General features: G+C 45.5%; 1 protein-coding gene and 1 pseudogene across 1 annotated transcript; one reads left to right on the top strand and one right to left on the bottom strand.

Annotated features, from left to right (window-relative positions):
* Positions 1-3,186: 3,186 nt before the first annotated feature.
* On the bottom strand, positions 3,187-13,179 carry LOC107966478 (protein SSX4). The gene is made up of 8 exons (XM_016947675.3): positions 12,975-13,179; positions 12,407-12,495; positions 11,853-11,967; positions 11,089-11,184; positions 9,175-9,224; positions 7,055-7,190; positions 4,559-4,663; positions 3,187-3,776 (listed from the first exon to the last, which is right to left on the bottom strand). The coding sequence occupies exons 2-7, from the start codon at positions 12,473-12,475 to the stop codon at positions 4,563-4,565; spliced, it is 567 nt and encodes a 188-aa protein (XP_016803164.3). The 5' UTR covers positions 12,476-12,495; positions 12,975-13,179; the 3' UTR covers positions 3,187-3,776; positions 4,559-4,562.
* On the top strand, positions 12,946-16,310 carry LOC112207857 (ornithine aminotransferase, mitochondrial-like; annotated as a pseudogene).
* Positions 16,311-19,254: the final 2,944 nt, after the last annotated feature.

The raw sequence follows: 19,254 nt of genomic DNA, 5'->3' as shown, positions 1-19,254 counted from the left end.
AGGGGAACATCACACTCCGGGGCCTGTTGTGGGGTGCGGGGACGGGGGAGGGGGAGGGGGAGGGAAAGCATTAGGAGATATACCTAATGCTAAATGACAAGTTAATGGGTGCAGAACACCAACATGGCACATGTATACATATGTAACAAATCTGCACATTGTGCACATGTAACCTAAAACTTAAAGTATAATAATAAAAAAATTAAAAAAAATAAAGAAAAGGTTTTCAAGGGTCAATTCTTGACAGTAGAGGAAAATAGGAAAGCGTGTCAGCGGTCCACCAGAAATATTGAGGCATTCCTGGGAGATAGAGTAAATGGGGTCAGACTGATAGAGAAACCCAAGGAGACAAGACCACAGCTCAAATCACTGTAGGCGAGAGATGCTGTTTGTTTGTTTTTTGAGACAGAGACTTACTCTGTCGCCCAGGCTGGAGTGCAGTGGCGTGATCTCGGCTCACTGCACCCTCCGTCTCCCAGATTCAAGGGATTCTCCTGCCTCAGCCCCTGCAGTAACTGGAATTCACAGGAGCCCGCCACCACGGCTGGCTAATTTTTGTATTTTTAGTAGAGACGGGGGTTTCACCCTGTTGGCCAGGCTGGTCTCAAACTCCTGACATCAAGTGATCTGCCTGCCTCGGCCTCCCAAAGTGCTGGCACTACAGCGTGAGTCACTGTGCCCGACCAGGAGATGCTCTTTGTAACAAAGCCTCTGAAAAACTCCAAACCCTGAATCAGAAAAACACGGAGGAGGAAACGGCCTTAGGATAATCATCATGTAGGTTAATTTAAAAGTTCATCTGAAACGTCTGAATCAGCCAGATTCCCCTCCAACACCACAGACAGATTGGCTGGCAGTAGCCACTTTTGCCTCTAAGATGAAACTCTGATAATTGTTCATTAAAGAAAGTGAAGGCCTGGCGAGGTGGCTCACACTTGTCATCCCAGCACTTTGGGAGGCTGAGGCAGGAGGATTGCCTGAGGCCAGGAGATCGAGACCAGCCTGGGCAACATAGTGGATGCCGTCTCTACAAAAAAATACAAAAACTAGCTGGGTGTGGTGGCGTGTGCCTGTAGTCCCAGCTAGATCGGAAGCTGAAGTGGGTGAATCCCTTAAGCCTGGGAGATCGAGGCTGCAGTGAGCTGTAATTGCATCACTGCACTCCAGCCTGGGCGACAGACTGTGATCCTGTCTCAAAAATAACACGAAAAAGTAATGTATCAGAACTTGGTGTAACTTCAGCCCTTTACAGTAATAATCGAGGAGAAAAACACATTTGTGGAGAGGGGACCATGTTCACTCTTTATCCATGATAGACAGATAGTCGGGAGCTTTATATACCCAAGGAACCTAAGAAATAATGTTCCCTGTCATAACTCACAATCTTCCAACCACCCTTCCTTGCACCTGTCTTGTGGGCTGGGGGACCCAACTTATGGATCCCATCATCCCAGGGAGAAAGAAAAATCAAAAGCTTCAGTATCTCTTTTAGGGTATCCTCTGCTGTATTTGCATGGAGGATAAGGCACTCAATATCTAGTAGCCGAATGTTACATTTGTGTAATACAGAACTATACTGGGATAAAATAGAATTTGTTTCCTCTGAGACACAGGTAGAGGTACGTCCACACTGACCTGAGTGGCAGCCACCTTTTCCTGCAGTGCCAGGCAGGGCATGCTCACAGACCTGGGGAACCTCTACTGCTCCTGGAGCCCCAAAACCTCCTTCCTGGCACCCTCTCCCTCTGGTGGCTGTGGCAGCCCCCACTTGGCCTTGGGTCTCCCCTGCTTCTTTGCCTGCCCCTCTTCTGCCCACCCTGCATATCTCTGTCTCCCACTGTCCCTGCTGTGATCACGACTGCCTCTCCCTGCCTGCACTTTCTCTTTCCCAGGGCTCCTTGTCTTGGGAAAATGAACCCACAACCTCTACCTTGTGACTGGGGACAGAAGCCGGGGCTTGTTCAATTCTCCCTCCCTCCACCACACACACCTGTCCTCCTTAATGTTTCTGAAGTCAGTGAGCTCCAAACTCAGCCCCTCCTGCACCTGCCAGCTGTGGGACCTCAGACAAGACGCCTACCATCTGGCTGGGACTCCGTCTCTCATCTAACATATAAGCATAAAGATGATAGTGTCCTCCTTCCAAGGCTGGGGAGAACCGGGAGGACTTGATGTCTCCATTCACACACAATGGTTGGTTCGAAAATAGACTCCCATCTGCGCTCCCCTTCCGCAGACCTGTTTCCCCTCCACACTGTGCAATGGTACATGTGAGAAAGAACTGGCCCCTTCCGAAATCATCATCCCCACCCCAGCCCCCAGGCCCTTGGTTGGTGAGACCCTTGATGGGCAGTCTCATGCTTCTGTCCAGGGGACTTTCCCACCGTTGCTCCCCTGCATGGAGACTGAGTGGACTCTTCTATTCCCTGTCCATCACGGTCTACAGTGCACGCATCTTCCTCATTCCTCCACGTTCCCCAGATGACGATTTCATCTGTGTCTCCTTCCACATACTCCCAAATGGACCGTCCCAGCCCTTGAACTTGAAAATCATTCAGAGAGCAAAGGCCCAGATGCCCAACCACCTGCTGCAGAATCCTGCTCCAGGACTGAAGTGTATAGTCTCTATCAAAATAAAAACTGGAGGCCAGGCGCAGTGGCTCACTCCTGTAATCCCAGCACTTTAGGAGGCCAAGGTGGGAGGATTGCTTGGGCCCAGGAGTTGGAGACCAGCCTGGGTAATATAGCGAGACTTTCTTGACAAAACCTAAAAAAATTAGTGGGTCATGATGGTGCGTGGCTGTAGTCACAGCTTCTCTGGAGGCTGAGGTGGGAGGATCCCTTGAGCCCACAAGTTCAGGGCTGCATTAAGCTATGATCGTGCCACTGCACTCTAGCCTGGACAGAGCAAGACCCCATCTCTAGAAGAAACAAACAAACAAACAATACCAACGACTGGAAATATCTTCCTCTAGAATGGTGGTCAGGAACATCTGTCTGCCTTGTTCCCTGATGTCTCTCCAGCACCTCGAACAGTTCTCAGCACTAGTACACACTCATTAGTTTTTTGTTGAATAAATGACTCCTTTGACACATCAATTCCACTTCTAAGAATCTTTCCTAAAGAAATATTCACACACGTGCACAGAGCTGTGTGCACAATAATGAGAGGTGCAAACAACTGGGGAACGTTTGCAAGGGTTTATTAACTGTCAGTGACTGATACAAGGGAATCGGATGAGGGGAGTACATGCTGAACAGGAAACAGAGTGAGGGGGGCTTGACCAGGACGCGTGGCAATGGAGAAAAGCAGATGGGAGATGCTTATACTGGTACTTGGTGTGTGTGTGTGTGCGTGTGTGGTGTGTGTGTAAATGCAGAGGAAAAAATCGGAAATTAAACACTCAGACCTCCCCTCAGTAGTCACATCTGGGGAGAGAGGAGGGTAGTGCTGTTCTATGGAGAGAATACCTGACAATACTTGTTTTCTGAGGTAGGTGCATGGATACACAAGCCGAAATATGCATTAAGCATGTCTTGCTCATCAACGAAAACGCTAATGTCTAACAGAATGGCACACTGCAAGAAAATACAGCGGAAACGCCAACATCGAACTCTTGGCACACTAAGAAAAATGACGCTCAACTTTTCACTGTTGTGAACACTTGCTTTCACTTGCTATGCACCTGATGACGAGGGGTCCGCAGCCATGCCCATGTTCGTGAAAGGTCACCACGTTCTGCTTCTCATCATGGGCATGTGTCATATCCCCGAGGCTGAGGCAAGAAGAGAGAAGGAAAGTAAGTGGCAGTGAGTTCCCACCACGTGACAACTCAATCTCAACTCCTCCTGACCTGCAGACCCTGCACACTCTGATTCTGCCCTACCTCAGGACCTGCACACGCCTTCCACGGTTCCTCGAAGTGAACCGTCTGTTCATGCCACAGTGACTTCTTCGCCTGGGTTTTCAATTCCTAGGCTAGAGGAAGGTGTGGCCCGCATATCAGGGCTGACCTGGGGTTTGGGAACCCACAGCATCCTGGGTAGGGAGCAACCTTGGATATACAGGGCAGGGAGTAGAAAGAGCACGGGAAATTGGCCGGGCACGGTGGCTCATGCCTGTAAACCCAGCACTTTGGGAGGCCGAGGCAGGTGGATCACGAGGTCAGGAGTTCAAGACCAGCCTGACCAACATGGTGAAACCCCGTCTCTACTAAAAATGCAAAAATTACCCTGGTGTGGTGGTGTGCACCTGTAATCCCAGCTACTCAGGAGGCTGAGGCAGGAGAATTGCTTGAACCTGAGAGGCACAAGTTGCAGTGAGCCAAGATCGCGCCACTACACTCCCGCGTGGGCGACAGAGCAAGACTCCCTCTCAAAAAGGAAAAAAAATAGAAAGAAAGAGCATGGGAAATCTCATCATTCAGCCTCAATGCTGTACCCTAGAAAATTATGAGAAGGGAATGGTTTGGGGAACAAGTGATAAGATGGGATACCAGTACCATAACAGAATAGCACATCTGCAGGGATGTGAGGGGTGAGCCGAAGGTTCACTTACGGAGTTACTCGTCATCTTCCTCAGGGTCGCTGATCTCTTCATAAATCACCAGCTGCTTTCTCTCACGCAGTCTGTGGGTGAAGGCATGTCTTCCCCTTTTGGGTCCTATGATGGGGAAGAGTTGGAAGATGAGGGTTGGGTAGATTGGAGAGTGTTAGGCTCTGTTTTCTCAAAAGAAGGAGATGCCTCTCCCCTCCCAAGTGCCCCGGACCTTCTTTATCCAGTTTTTCACATTCCCTGGTTTAGAGAGGCTGAGACCTTAGATCCACACCAATACAGGCCAAATGCAAATTAAAGTTTTAGCTTCTGGCTCCTTCCGTTGTCAGGTTAAATTCCCAACCTCTTCACTTATGGGAACATTCACCGATACCTCCTTTCATTCAGCATGTATTTGTTAAGGGCACACAGGCATACCTTGTATTATTGCACCTCGTTTTTATAGTGCTTCACAGATACTGCAATTTTTTGGGGAGAATTCTCACCAATTTTATGCTTTTCCATTATTAGTATATCTGTTATAGGGATCTGTCATTAGTGAGCTTTGACATTATTATTGCAATTGTTTTGTTGCTCTTTAGTCTTTTAAAATAATTTTTGTTTTTTATGTTAGTGGGTACACAGTAGGTGTATATACTTATGGGGTACGTGAGATGTTTTGATACACGCATGCAATGCGTAATAATCACATCATGGAAAATAGGGTATCCATCCCCTCAAACATTTATCCTTGTGTTACAAACAATTCATTTACACTCTTTTAGTTTTTTTAAATGTACGATTAAGTTATTATTGACTATAATCATCCTGTTGTATGTAACTGTTTTTGGGGTACCATGAACTACACCCATAGAAGATGACAAACTTAATCGATTAATGTTGTGTGTGTTCTGACTGCTCCACCGACGAGCTCTTCCCCATCTCTCCTCCTTTTCTTGGGCCTCCCTATTTCCTGAGACACAGCAACACTGAAATTAGGACGATTAAGAACCCTACAATGGCCGCTAAGTGTTCAAATGAAAGGAAGAGTCGCATGTCTCTCACTTTAAATCAGAAGCTAGAAATGGCTAAGCTTAGTGAGGAAGCATGCTGAAAGCCAAGATAGGCTGAAAGCTCGGCCTCTTCCACCAAACAGCCAAGCTGTGAATGCAAAGGAAAAGTTCATGAAGGAAATAATAGTACATAATGCAAAGGAAAAGTTCTTGAAGGAAATAATAATACTAATACTCCAGTGAACACACGAATAAGAAAGCAAAACTGCCTTACTGCTCAAATAGAGAAAGTTTGAGTGGTCAGGATAAAACGTGAAACCAGCCACAACATTCCCTTAAGCCAAAGTCTAATTCAGAGCAAGACCAGAACTCTCTTCAAGTCCATGAATGCTGAGAGAGGTGAAGAAGCTGCAGGAGAAACGTGTGAAGCTAGTAGAGGTTGGTTCGTGAGGTTTAAGGAAAGAAGCCGTCTCTATAACATAAAAGTGCAAGGCGAAGCAGCAAACCCTGATGGAGAAGCTGCAGCAAGTTATCCAGAAGATCTAGCTAAGGTCACTGATGAAGGTGGCTACACGAAACAACAGATTTTCAGTGTAGATAAAATAGCCTTCTATTGGAAGGAGATGCCATCTAGAACTTTCATAGCTAGAGAGGATTGACTCCAACTTTGAAAGAAGTTCTACTGTGGGTAAAATGCTATCCAATAGCGTCACATACTACAGAGAAATCCTTCATGAAAGGGAGAGCTAATCGATGTGGCAAATTTCATTGTTGTCATCTTTTAAGAAACTGCCACAGCCACTCCACCCTTCAGCAACCACCACCTTGATCAGCCAGCAGCCATCAACACCGAGGCAAGACCCTCCACCAGCAAAAAGAGTGTGACTCACTGAAGGCTCAGAAGATTGTTAGCATTTTTTATCGATGAATTATTTTAAAATAAAGGTATGTGCATTTTCAGACTTAATGCTATTGCACACTTAGTAGACTGCAGTATAATGTAAACGTAATGTTTTCATGCACTGCAAGACAAAAAAAAAAAAAATGTGTGTGACTCACTTTATTGCAGTGGTCTGGAACCGAACCTGCAATATCTCTGAAGCACACCTGTATTGGGTAACAGGCATTGAGCTGAGTAAGATATGATCCCAGGTTATCACAGATAGAATTGCTTGAGCACCTTTCATGTCATCAGGCCTTCTAGATTAAATTTAATGTCTCCAAACAATTTATGAACTATGATTCTTTATTTCCATCTTATGGACTAGGAACCTGGAGCTGAGGAAATTTGGAAGACTTTCCCCAAGTCACGTGGTTTTTTTTATATGGATGACAACTCCAGTCTGTGTCTCTGGAAGTCATGTCTAACATCTCATCTGGAGCTGGGCGAGCTCCTCAGCCCAGCCTGGACCCTGGCTTGTCTGGGGTCCATGCCACACACCCAGTCCACGCACCCGAACACAGCCAGGGAAGCCAGAGGGGTTGTTCCCGAATTCTTTCCTCTTACCAGATGTCTTGTTAATCTTCTCCAAGGTACTTGGATTTCCCGGGGGGCACAGCTGTTTCCCATCATTTTGTGGGCCAGATGCCTCTGGCACTTCCTTCAAACCATTTTCTTCCTCTGCTGGCTTCTTGGGCATGATCTTTACAATGTGAAGGTCGCAGATAAACAGTATCAGTGACATTTCTACAGTGCTTTAGAGCTTACAAAGGGTCTTCACGTGCATTAGCTTATTCAGTGCTCTCAACAAGACTGGGAGAGTTACACAGGCCTAAATTAGGAGAAACCTGGGAGGTTAGAAGGGAAAGGAGTGGCCTAAATGAATGGGCTTTCCAGGGCTAGAATGCTTATCTTCACACTCTTTTAAGACTCACATTCTTGCAAACAGCAAAAATCTCCATTTAATTGAGAGTTTGGTATACAGAAGATTTGGAGAATAGCATTCTAAGAATTCACAAGGTCTAGAAAAGAAAGAGCTTCTATAAAATACAAGGGATCCCATATAAGCTTGTAGACAGCTGCTGGGAGAGTAAATGTAAAAACATAGAGAGGCGATAAAACACTGCTGGGAAAGGTGGTGTGGGGAGATGAATACAGGGACAGGAGAGGTAAAGAAATGGTTTGCTGAAATTAAACTAGGCAGCAAAGAAAGCAGTACCAGACATGGCATACTACCCTACCGAGGCGCCAACATTGAATGTGGAATTAAGTGAGGTGGTACCCATACCAACTCTGGTTGCATTGGGATGTGTCACTGACCAACAACCTTAAGCTACTTCTTTTTCCTTTTTTTTTTTTTTTTTTTGACACGGAGTCTTGCTCTGTTGCCAGGCTTGAGTGCAGTGGCGCGATCTCAGCTCACTGTAACCTCCATCTCCCAGGTTCAACCATTCTCCTGCCTCAGCCTCCAGAGTAGCTGGGACTACAGGTAGGCTCTAACACGCACCGTTAAGTTTTCTATTTTTAGTAGAGACAAAGTTTCACCATGTTGGGCAGGATGGTCTCCATCTCTTCACCTCGTGATCCACCCGCCTCAGCCTCCCAAAGTGCTGGGATTACAGTCGTGAGACACTGCGCCCGGCCCTTAAGCTACTTTTTATTCAGCTTCCTCACTTACGAAATAGTCAACAGTACATGTAAAATAGGCTAAGAGAAAGTGCTCTCTGAGCTTGTAAACACTGTTTAAATGTAGTAATAATAAAAAACTAATACTTTTCATGATCCTTCTTTGAATTTGGTCTCCACACTGGCAACCCAACTCCCAGATCCCTTTACCCTCCAAACCAGAGTTGGATCTGCAGTTGTGGGATCACTCATTCAGGGGCCTTCGAGGGATCCCCTGGGCTGGGACGGGGGCTGCCCGGATGCCCCAGGTGCAGACAAGGCCATCAAGGAGCTCACAGTAGGGAGGGGCCAACAGTCAAAGCGATTCCTAAGCCATGGGAGTGGCCCCGGTAACAGGAGAGGCCAGCTGGTCCTTCCTGTTGCGAGAGTGGGTGTCTCAATGGAAGCACCAGGAGGCCCTATGGGGTGAAGCCCTAGTGAGCAACATCTGAACTTCATAAACAAATGCAAACGTGAATGAGCTTTAAATGGCTTGGAGCTCTGGATTAGACTACCACTGCCACTGTGCCTCAGGAAAATTCTTTAACATCTCTGTACCCCGATAGCCTCATTTTATTATTATGTTGCTGATAACTATGATCTAAAACATGAACTATGATTCTTTACTTCCATTTCATGGACCAGGAGTCTGGATCTCAGAGAACTTAGAAGATTTGCACCAAGTTACATGTCTTTTATATGGGTGACAATTGAAGTGTGTGGCTTGATAGTATTTGGAGATAGTAATAGAAACATCGTCATAGAGGTCTTCTTAAGGATTAAATAAATTAACCCATGTGAACTGCTTAAAATAGTAATCTGGCATCACTATGAAAACCAAAGAAGTATTAAGGATCACAACTGTTAATATTAGCAAGCCGTCGGTGCCACATAAGTTGTTGTGATAGACATGGGCAGAAGGAGGCAGTGAGGGCATGTTTGATATTCTCCCACTCTTATCAGTGTTCGCATCCGTGCAGGGACAAACGTTCTCTGGTCCTTTAGATTTGAGAGACACTCACCTTCGGGAAGATTCTCTGGAGGCTGCCGAAAGTCATCTGAGGACGTTCAACTGAAAGAGAATACATCAGAATTTTTCTTTGTTGGTAAAGATTTCCAAACTCTAGAGAGACTTCTGTCGCATGAGGGCATTCTGCAGCAGAGGTTGTGAGTCCACTCGTTGTTGAGGAGTTATTTGAGATTTGCTTCTGAATTATGTTTAGTCATGGTTGGTGCATTTATCTGTGGCATCAATTCAGAATTTTCCATCTCGTGGTTTATCACATGGGTATTAAACCCCATCACAGTCTCATCTTATTCCATTACATATCTTTTACTTTTTCCCAAATAGTTAAATTGATTGGTTGGGAATCTAAACTGTAATCACTCAAGATGTGCAACAACTAAAAATCACTGTACACTTCAAATGGGTGAATCTTATGGTATGTCAATTAAGCTGTTAACTGTGTGATGAACCATCGATGATTTAGTCCAGTGGCTCTGAAATATTTTCAGTATAAATATTTGGCACTCATTTAATGTCAAAAACTTGGCAGATACTCAAGCACTGGATTTTCAGACCTCTTATAGTGATTGTGGGAGATCGTAGAATCTGGCCTGTTTAGTTGGGAAGTAATAGGTCTATGGGAGACAGTTTGGACATTCTGACCTTGTCTTGTAACTGTGTTCTCAGAGCAGAAGAGCAAGTAAACACATATGTCCCCTTTATATTCCTGAAATGCACAAAGATCTCTACGCGAAACTTGTCTTTTTTTCACCCTATATTATCTCTGCTCACTGAGAAGTGGGAAAGCTCTCTGTGTGTTGGATGAGGGATCACTCTTTCAAACTCTCTTCCAAGCTCATCACGGAGAATTGGGGTTGTTGGGGAATGTGAGGACCATTTGGTTTTGATAAAATACAGGGAAACAGCAGTGCTTATTACATAATGTGTTCATCACCCTCACTCCTAAGATACTTATCCAATACCTACATGCTGTTAATGAAACAAACTCTGGAAGTTTTTGGCGGATCTACAGTTTTAACATTTTCTTTTTTTTTATTTTTTCACTTTTCACATTTTCTTAAATGTCCTTTGATTCATTAACAGTGCTTAGGAAGAACAACATGTCATTTAAAAAAGAAATATTTCAAAAACACAGAAAAGTATGGGGAACAAAACTGAGTACAGTCGGGTCTCAACATTACCCCACAGTTATCTTAGATCTGATTTATTTATTCAGAATATTAGCAATAGTATAAACAGTCCAGGAGTGGTAGCTCACGCCTGTAATCCCAGCATTTTGGGAGGCTGAGGCGAGTGGGTCACCTGAGGTCAGGTAGTTTGAGGCCAGACTGGCCAACATGGTGAAACCCCGTCTCTACCAAAAATACAAAAATTACCTGGGTGTGGAGGCGAGCGCCTGTAATCCCAGCTACTCGGGAGGCTGAGGCAGGAGAATTGCTTGAACCTGGGAGGTGCAAGTTGCAGTGAGCTCAGATTTTGCTATTGCACTCCAGGCTGGGTGACAAGAGTGAAATTCTGTCTCAAAAAAAAAATAACAATAACAAAAAACACAAAACACACTATCAGCAAGTCACAGCTGAAGCTGTCTGTGCAGCACTCGTCAATCCCTGCCCTCCCTCCCTCCTCCACTTACAGCCAGTCACCTTAATTTGATGGCGTTTTATTCACATTCATGTTTGTATACATTTACCATTTACTTATTATCCATAAAAATATATTTTCTTGTTTTGCATGTTTTAGAATTTTATGTGATTGGCCTCTGTAGTTAACTTTCTGCATGCAATTTTTTTTTTTCACTCAGCCCCGATGTGTATGAGGGAACAAATGCCTGAGGATCTTTCCCAGGTAGCTGAGCTGAAAAGCAATTGGGCTTGAGGAGACCCTTTCCAGCCCCTTCCAGTCTACTCACCCTGATTCCTGTGGTTTCGATCGTTACCAAAATCATTCCCGTGGAAGTCTGCAGCCCGTTTACTACACATGAAAGGTGGGAGGGTGACCTTGAAACCTAGAAAGGAGCAAAATGTTTATTTCTTAAGAGACAAGCTTGGGCCTGGCACGGTGGCTCATGTCTGTAGTACCAGCCCTTTGGGAGGCTGAGGCTGGAGGATTGCTTGAGGCGAGGCGCTCAACACTAGCCTGGGCAACATAGAGAGACCCACATATCTACAAAATATAAAATAAAATTAGTTGGGCATAGTGGCACGTGCCTGTAGCCTCAGCTACTCCATAGGCTGGGCAGGAGGATTGCTAGAGCCCAGGAGTTCGAGGCTGCAGTGAGCTATGCTTGCACTACTGCACTCTTCCCTAGGTGACAGAGTGAGACTCTGACTTAAAAAGAGAGAGAGAGAGAGAGAGACAAGCCAAGAGAAGGAAGGGACGGTGTGCGTGTTGGGTGGGGGGGTGCCGGGATGCCACAGAGACAGTTGGGCTCATCAGAAAAGACGCCTATGGGAGAGAAACGTGCAGGATCCAGGTATGAGCTCCACTGTGGCCAGTCCCTGCCCTCAGCCCTGACAGGATACAGAAGAGGAGAACACCCAGAAGCTGCCTTGTGATTTTTCCCTGCACAAAAGGAAAATGTGGGGTACTTTCTGCAGCCTAAGAAGTAGCCAAAACAGGAAAAGGGATGCTCATGTGTCCCCAGACTTGTCTGTTTCTAGAACTTTCTGTTACCTAGTTTAGTCATGACCTCATAGTTTAGCTTCATATACACATAGACGATTTTCTCCGAGGATTTCATCTTTTCCCACTCTTCCTTAGAGAAGTATTTGGCAATATCATCGAAGGCCTGGAAAAAAAAAAAAAAAGGAATTCTGGCAGTGACTCAGCTAGGCATGTCTGCCATTCAGCTGGAGCCGCTTCCTGTGTGCGGGATCTGAGAAGTGGGGATGATAGTCTGTCCTGGTTGATGCCATGGCTAACTGACAGAACATGAGGGAACTTCCCTAGCTTCTCCCCCGCCACACAGTAGGGCTTTAATGCTGCTGGCTGGCTCTCTTCCCACCTTCCAGAATGGAGTGGGAGTCACCAAATGAAGTGCAAGGTCAGAGACTTGTCTCCAGGGATGCTAGGTGATGACAGAGCGAGGGTGGGAGGCTCCCAAGGGTCCAAATCTCCCCTGAGACCCTGCTCCTTGTCCCTAGTACCTCTGTCCTCCCCTCCTCAGAAACCTGGTCACCCCACACTGTCTCCTGGGCCACTACCCTGCCCCCTCCAGGTCACCTCACCTTTCGTAACTTCTCTGATATTTGAGCATCATCCCTGGGTCTCCTTGCAAAGGCGTCGTCTCCGTTCATGGCACTGGGAGCAGTCTCACCTGCGAGAGAAACAGCCTGAGTCTTTCCAGCCTCAGGACCTTTGGTGCTCTGGGCGGGGTGGTGCACCCCTGTAGTCCCGGGGCCGAGGCGAGAGGATCGCTTGAGCCCAGGAGGAATGATTTGAGTGAGCTTTTTTTCTTTTTTGAGACAGGGTCTCGCTCTGTTGCCCAGGCTGTGTTGCAGTGGTGCGATCGTGGCTCACTGCAACCTCCGCCTCCCGGGTTCAAGCGATCCACCACCTGTGGGCCTCCAAAGTGCTGGGATTACAAGCGTGAGCCACCACGCCCAGCCCAGATTTTTTAAGTTACTACAGAGCTCCTAGGAAAAATCCCATACCTGAAAAAGTTAGAAACTGACAGGAAGAATTTGAGATGGCGACCTGCCTCACATAAATACATTATTAAAATTAGATAAGAAATGCACCACGGGGGAGGGGAGGGGTAGGAAGAATGGAAAGAGAAAATCAGCGCATGCTTACCCTGATTGTGGAAGAATCAAAAGAGCAAATCGGAGTGTGCGTACTCCGAATTTAAAGTAGCCAATCCAAGGGGACGCTTTCGGCGGGAAAATCAGAGTCTCCCCTCCCCCCCGCCTTGGGAAGGTTCTGTCCCTAGAGCCTGGACTGACAGACGCCACATCAGCTTCGCTTGTTCCGCCTACTGTTCTGACTTCTAATTGGCCAGATGGAGTTCACTGACTGCCCTGATTGCTCCATCATCCTTGGGCAGTGACATTGCAGAATGTTGTCGCCTCCTCCAGCCACACTTTGTGCGACAAAGTGGGTGGTCCTCAGGCGCCATCAGGAGATTTTGAACTCTCTGAAGACCGTCCCTGGATCTTGGGTTAAACATCTGGATTCTAGTCTGAACCGTGGGAAGAAAAAATAGTCGATCTGTGATTTTTCTATTTGAAAGACACAATGTTTTCCAAACTAGCACATTTGCGGAGGTTTGCTGTCCTTAGTCGTGGAGTTCATTCTTCAGTGGCTTCTACATCTGTTGGAACTAAAAAAACAGTCCAAGGCCCTCCAACCTCTTTTATTCTTATTTTTTTTCTTTTTTTTTTTTTTTGTAGTTTTCTTTTTTTTTTTTTCTTTTATTATTATACTTTAAGTTTTAGGGTACCTGTGCACATTGTGCAGGTTAGTTACATATGTATACATGTGCCACGCTGGTGCGCTGCACCCACTAACTCGTCATCTAGCATTGGGTATATCTCCCAATGCTATCCCTCCCCCCTCCCCCCACCCCAGAACAGTCCCCAGAGTGTGATGTTCCCCTTCCTGTGTCCATGTGATCTCATTGTTCAATTCCCACCTATGAGTGAGAATATGCGGTGTTTGGTTTTTTGTTCTTGCGATAGTTTACTGAGAATGATGATTTCCAATTTCATCCATGTCCCTACAAAGGACATGAACTCATCATTTTTTATGGCTGCATAGTATTCCGTGGTGTATATGTGCCACATTTTCTTAATCCAGTCTATCATTGTTGGACATTTGGGTTGGTTCCAAGTCTTTGCTATTGTGAATAGTGCCGCATTTTTGGAAGGGAATCTAAGTGTGGTGCACACAATTACCATCCTTTACCTGTAGCCCTGGAGAGAGGAAAATGTATTTACTTATGGGATGTGATTGTGGTATTGGTTACATCCGCCTTGGTCAATCCTCCCATCTCGTTCTCGGGACTACAGGCATGCACCACCCTGCCCAGGTTTGTTTTTGTTATTATTATTATTATTTTTTAGTTGAAACTGGGTTTCTCTATGTTGGCCAGGCTGGCCTCAACCTCCTGGGCTCAAGGGATCCTCCCGCCTCCTCAGCCTGGGGACCACAGGCATGCACCACCCTGCCCACGGTATTTTTTTTGTTTTTCAGTAGAAACCGGGTTTTGCTATGTTGCACAGACTGGCCTCTACCTCCTGGGCTCAAGCAATGCTTCCACCTCAGCCTCAGGACCATAGGCGTGTGCCATTCTGCCCTGATAATTTTTTTTAGGAGAGACAGGCTTTCGCTATGTTGACCAGGCTGGTATCAACCTTCTGGGCTCAAGCAATCCTCCCACCTCAGCCTGGGAACTACAGGGGTGAGCCACCCTGCCCATGCTATTTTTTGTTGTTCTTCTTGTTAGTAGAAATGGGGTTTCACTATGTTGGCCAGGCTGGCCTTGACCTCCTGGGCTCAAGCAATCCTCCTGCCTCGGCCTCGGGACCACCGGCACACACCACCCAGCCCCCACTAATATCTTTAATTTTTCTAGTAGAGACAGTTTTGCTATGTTGTCCAGGCTGGTCTCTACCTCCTGGGTTCAAGTGATCCTCCCGCCTCGGCCTCGGGACTGCAGGCCTGCACCACCCTGCCTTTTGCTATGTTTCCCAGGCTGGTCTCAACCTCCTGGGTTCACTCAATGATTTGAACCCGGGAAGGGGAGGTTGCATTGAGCTGAGATCCCACCACTGCACTCCAGCCTGGGTGACAGAGAAAAACTGTCAAAAAGAAAAAGAAGGGAAGGGAGAAGGGAAGGGAGAAGGGATGGGAGAAGGGAAGGGAGAAGGGAAGGGAAAGGAGAAGGGAAGGGAAGGGAAGGGAAGGGAGAAGGGAAGCGAAAGGAGAAGGGAAAGGAAGGGAAGGGAAGAAGGAAGGGAAGAAAGGGAAGGGAAGATGGGAAGGGAAGACAGGAAGGGAAGATGGGAAGAGAAGAAGGGAAGAGAAGAAGGAAGGGAAGGAAAGGGAAGAAGGAAGGGAGGAAGGAAGGAAGGAAAGAAAGAAAGAAAGAAAGAAGGAAGGAAGGAAGGAAGGAAGGAAGGAAGGAAGGAAAGAAAGAAAGAAAGAAAGAAAGAAAGAAAGAAAGAAAGAAAGACAGACAGACCAGCTGAGTCTCCGTAAGAACAGTAAGCTTTGTGGTATTTTAACTTACCCTCGTCCCATCTCATGATCCCAGCTTGGTTCTGTTTATTGTTGATGAAATACAGACAGGAGTGGCCAGAACTGGTAGATGGCTGGCTGTTGATCATGAAAATGTTAGGCCTGATATAGTCCTCTTTGGAAAGGCCCTTTCTGGGGGCTGATACTCTGTGTCTGCGGTGCTGTGGAATGATAACATAATGCTGACCATTAAGCCAGGGGAACGTGGGTCCACATACGGTGGCAATCCACTAGGCTGCCAAGTGGCCATCGCAGCCCTTGAAGTTTTAGAAGAAGAAAACCTTGCTGAAAATGCAGAAAAAATGGGTATTCTCTTGAGAAATGAACCCATGAAGCTACCTTCTGATGTTGTAACTGTTGTAAGAAGAAAATAATTATTTTATTTATGTATTCATTTGCTTAAGTCACAGGTTCACTCTGGTTGCCCAGGCTGGATTGCAATGGTGCGATCTTGGCTCACTGCAACCTCTGCCTCCTGGGTTCAAGTGATTCTCCTGCCTCAGCCTCCTGAGTAGCTGGGATTACAGGCACGCACCGCTATGCCCAGCTAACTTTTGTATTTTTAGTAGAGACGGGGGTTTCACCATGTTGGCCAGGCCGGTCTCGAACTGCTGACCTCAGGTGATCCACCCACCTTGGCCCCCCAAAGTGTTGGGATTACAGGTGTGAGCCACCACGCCCGGTGTGGAAAAGAATTATTAAATGCTGTTGTTATTAAAGAAACCAAAGATTGTGCTGCTTGGAAAGTGTGTGTCTAAGACTTCGAGATAATGGACTTCTGGCCAAGCCAACCCATGGCGACATCATCAGGTTTCACCTCTGCTGGTGGTCAAGGAGGATGAGATTCCAGGGTCAATTGTTATCATTAACAAGACCATCTTGTCGTTCTGAGTGTAGCAGCCGTTTTCAGTGGTCCCTGGGAGCCGGCTGGAGACAGGTGGTCCTGTAAAAGCTCTGCTCTTAATGTGGGCACATTCCACTCCCATGTGTCTTCAAAACCTTTTCGTGGAATATATGTTTTTTGCAGTTGATACATACTAGAACAACGTTTATGAACCTGCCCGTTGCTTTGTAACGTAAGTAAGAGAATTTAATGGCATCTATATTCAATGAATGTTTTGATGTGCATGTGTACTTTCTAAGGTAAAATGCATCTATGTGTATTGACAGCCTTTAAATCACATCCTTCAGTATAATTTATATATGTTTTTATAATTTCCATGCTAGTATAAATGTTTTGTATTTGAAAATGTTATCTCTGGGGTATTACATAAATGGCTTCACCTTATAAAGTCAAATCATTGTTATCATTGAATTTTAGGAAGGATGAATGGTTAAGCATATATAAAATACTAATATTAAGTAAACTTCATGTTGGCTAACACCAGGATGTATTCTATGGATGTCATTATTTTCAATTAAGAATTAGGGTTTAACATTCCTGAATTGCTTTGAGTGCTTGATTAAAATTTGTAGAAAAATGTTTGTTTATTTTTTATTTTTATTTTTATTTTTTTATTTATTTTTAGCAGAGACGGGGTTTCACCGTGGTCTCGATCTCCTGGCCTCGTGATCCACCCGCCTCGGGCTCCCAAAGTGCTGGGATTACAGGCATGAGCCACCACCGCGCCTGGCCAAAGAATGTTTATTTTTAATAATTTTTTAAATTTTAAATAAAGCTTATATTTCAGAAAAAAATAAGATACAGATCATGGCCAGGTGCGGTGGTTCACGCCTGTAATCCCAGCACTTTGGGAGCCCGAGGTGAGTGGATCACTTCAGGTCAGGAGTTTGAGACCAGCCTGGCTAACAAGGAGAAACCCCGTCTCTACTAAAAATACAAAACTTACCAAGCATGGTGGCACGCACCTGTAATCCCAGCTACATGGGAGGCTGAGACAGGAGAATAGCTTGAACCAGGAAGACAGAGGTTGCAGTGAGCTGAGATCGTGTCACTGCACTCCAGCCTAGGTGACAGAGTGAAAATCCCTCTCGGGAAAAAAAAAGAAAGAAAGAAAAAAAAAGGTACAGGACATTTCCATCACCAAAGTGCTATCCCTTGTGCTGCTCATTTTTAGTAATACCCACTCTCCTCCCATCCACCATCCCTAACCCCTGGCAACTACTAATCTTTTTCATTTCTACAATTTTGTCTTTTCTACAATGCTGTACAAATGAAATCTTATAGTATATAACATTTTACAGGCTTATTTCACTCAGCATAATTCCATGGAGATTCATCCAAGATATTAATATTTTTGTATCAGTAGTTCATTGTTGTTTTTGTTGTTGAGACGGAGTCTCACTCTGCTGCCCAGGCTGGAGTGCAGTGGTGCGATCCCGGCTCACTGCAACCTCTGCCTCCCAGGTTCAAGAGATTTTACTGCCTCAGCCTCCCGAGTAGCTGTGACTACAGGCGCGTGCCACCACGACCGGGTAATTCTTTTTTTTTTTTTTTTTTTTTTTTTTTTTTTTTGAGACAGAGTCTCACTCTGTCGCCCAGGCTGGAGTGCAGTGGCGCAATCACTGCTCACTGCAAGCTCCGCCTCCTGGGTTCATGCCATTCTCCTGCCTCAGCCTTCTGAGTAGCTGGGACTACAGGCGCCCGCCACCACTCCCGGCTAATTTTTGGTATTTTTTAGTAGAGATGGGGTTTCACCGTGTCAGCCAGGATGGTCTCGATCTCCTGACCGCGTGATCCGCCCGCCTCAGCCTCCCAAAGTGTTGGGATTACATGCGTGAGCCACTGCGCCCGGCCAATTGTTCATTTTTATTACGGAGTAGTATTCCATGGTATGGATGTACCACAGTTCAACCATTCGCTTATTGCAGGACATATTGATTATTTCCAGCTTTTGGCTATTACAAGTAAAGCTGCTATGAACAATTGTGTACAAGTTTCTGGATGGGCATACATTTTAACTTCTCTGAAGTGTAATTGTTGAATTGTATGGTCACTGCATGTTTAGTTTTATAAGAAACTACCAAACTGCTTTTACCTTCCCAGCAGCACTTAATGAGGTGTCCATTTTCTCTGCATCCTTGTCACCATTTGGTGTTGTCACTGTGTCTTTTATTTTAGCTATTGTAATAAGTGTGTAGTGATACCTCATCGTGGTGTTATTCTGCATCTAGTGAAGCAAATGAGTGTTGAACATCTTTTCATGTGCTTATTTGCTTATTTCCTCTTCAGTGAAATGTATGCTCATATCTTTTCGTAATTTTCTAATTGGATTATTTGTTTTTTTTTTACCTTTGAGTTATGATTATTATTATTATTATTATTTTTAAGGCAGAGTCTCTCTCTGTTACCCAGGCTGGAGTGCAGTGGCATGATCTTGGCTCACTCCAACCTCTGCCTTCCAGGTTCAAGCGATTCTTGTACCTCAGCCTCCCGCGTAGCTGGGATTACAGGCATGCATCAACATGCCTGTCTAATTTTTGTATTTTTAGTAGACATGGGTTTTTGCCATGTTGCCCAGGCTGGTCTCAAACTCCTGGCCTCAAGGGATCTGCCTTCCATCCACCTCGACCTTTCAAAGTGCTGGGATTACACGACTGAGCCACCACACCCGGCCTACGGTTGAGTTTTGAGAGTACTATACATATCCATTATATATTCTGGATGTGAGTCCTTTCTTGGATATGTGGTTTGCAAACATTTTCTCCCAGTCCATACTTTGTTTTTTCATCCTTTTAACAGGGTTTCTTGCAGAGCAAAAGTTTTAAATTGGATGAAATCTAATTTACTTTTTTTCCTTATGGATTATGCTTTTTGAACTGTTCACCATGCCCTAGATCTCAGACGTTTCTCCTATGTTTTCTTGTAAAAGCT

The sequence above is a fragment of the Pan troglodytes genome, chromosome X, assembly GCF_028858775.2.
Source record: "Pan troglodytes isolate AG18354 chromosome X, NHGRI_mPanTro3-v2.0_pri, whole genome shotgun sequence".
NCBI classification, from domain to species: domain Eukaryota; kingdom Metazoa; phylum Chordata; class Mammalia; order Primates; family Hominidae; genus Pan; species Pan troglodytes.
The sequence above is the reverse complement of the archived record's forward strand: the minus strand, read 5'-3'. Positions and strand labels throughout refer to the sequence as shown.

Bases quoted from the DNA above. Each gene is read 5' to 3' on its own strand.
- LOC107966478 (XM_016947675.3), bottom strand. From the start codon at position 12,475: ATGAACGGAGACGACGCCTTTGCAAGGAGACCCAGGGATGATGCTCAA. The intron at 11,968-12,406 runs GTGAGGTGACCT...TTTTTTTTCCAG, and splicing joins TATCAGAGAAGTTACGAAAG to GCCTTCGATGATATTGCCAA. The intron at 4,664-7,054 runs GTAAGAGGAAAG...TCCCCATCATAG, and splicing joins GAAGATTAACAAGACATCTG to GACCCAAAAGGGGAAGACAT.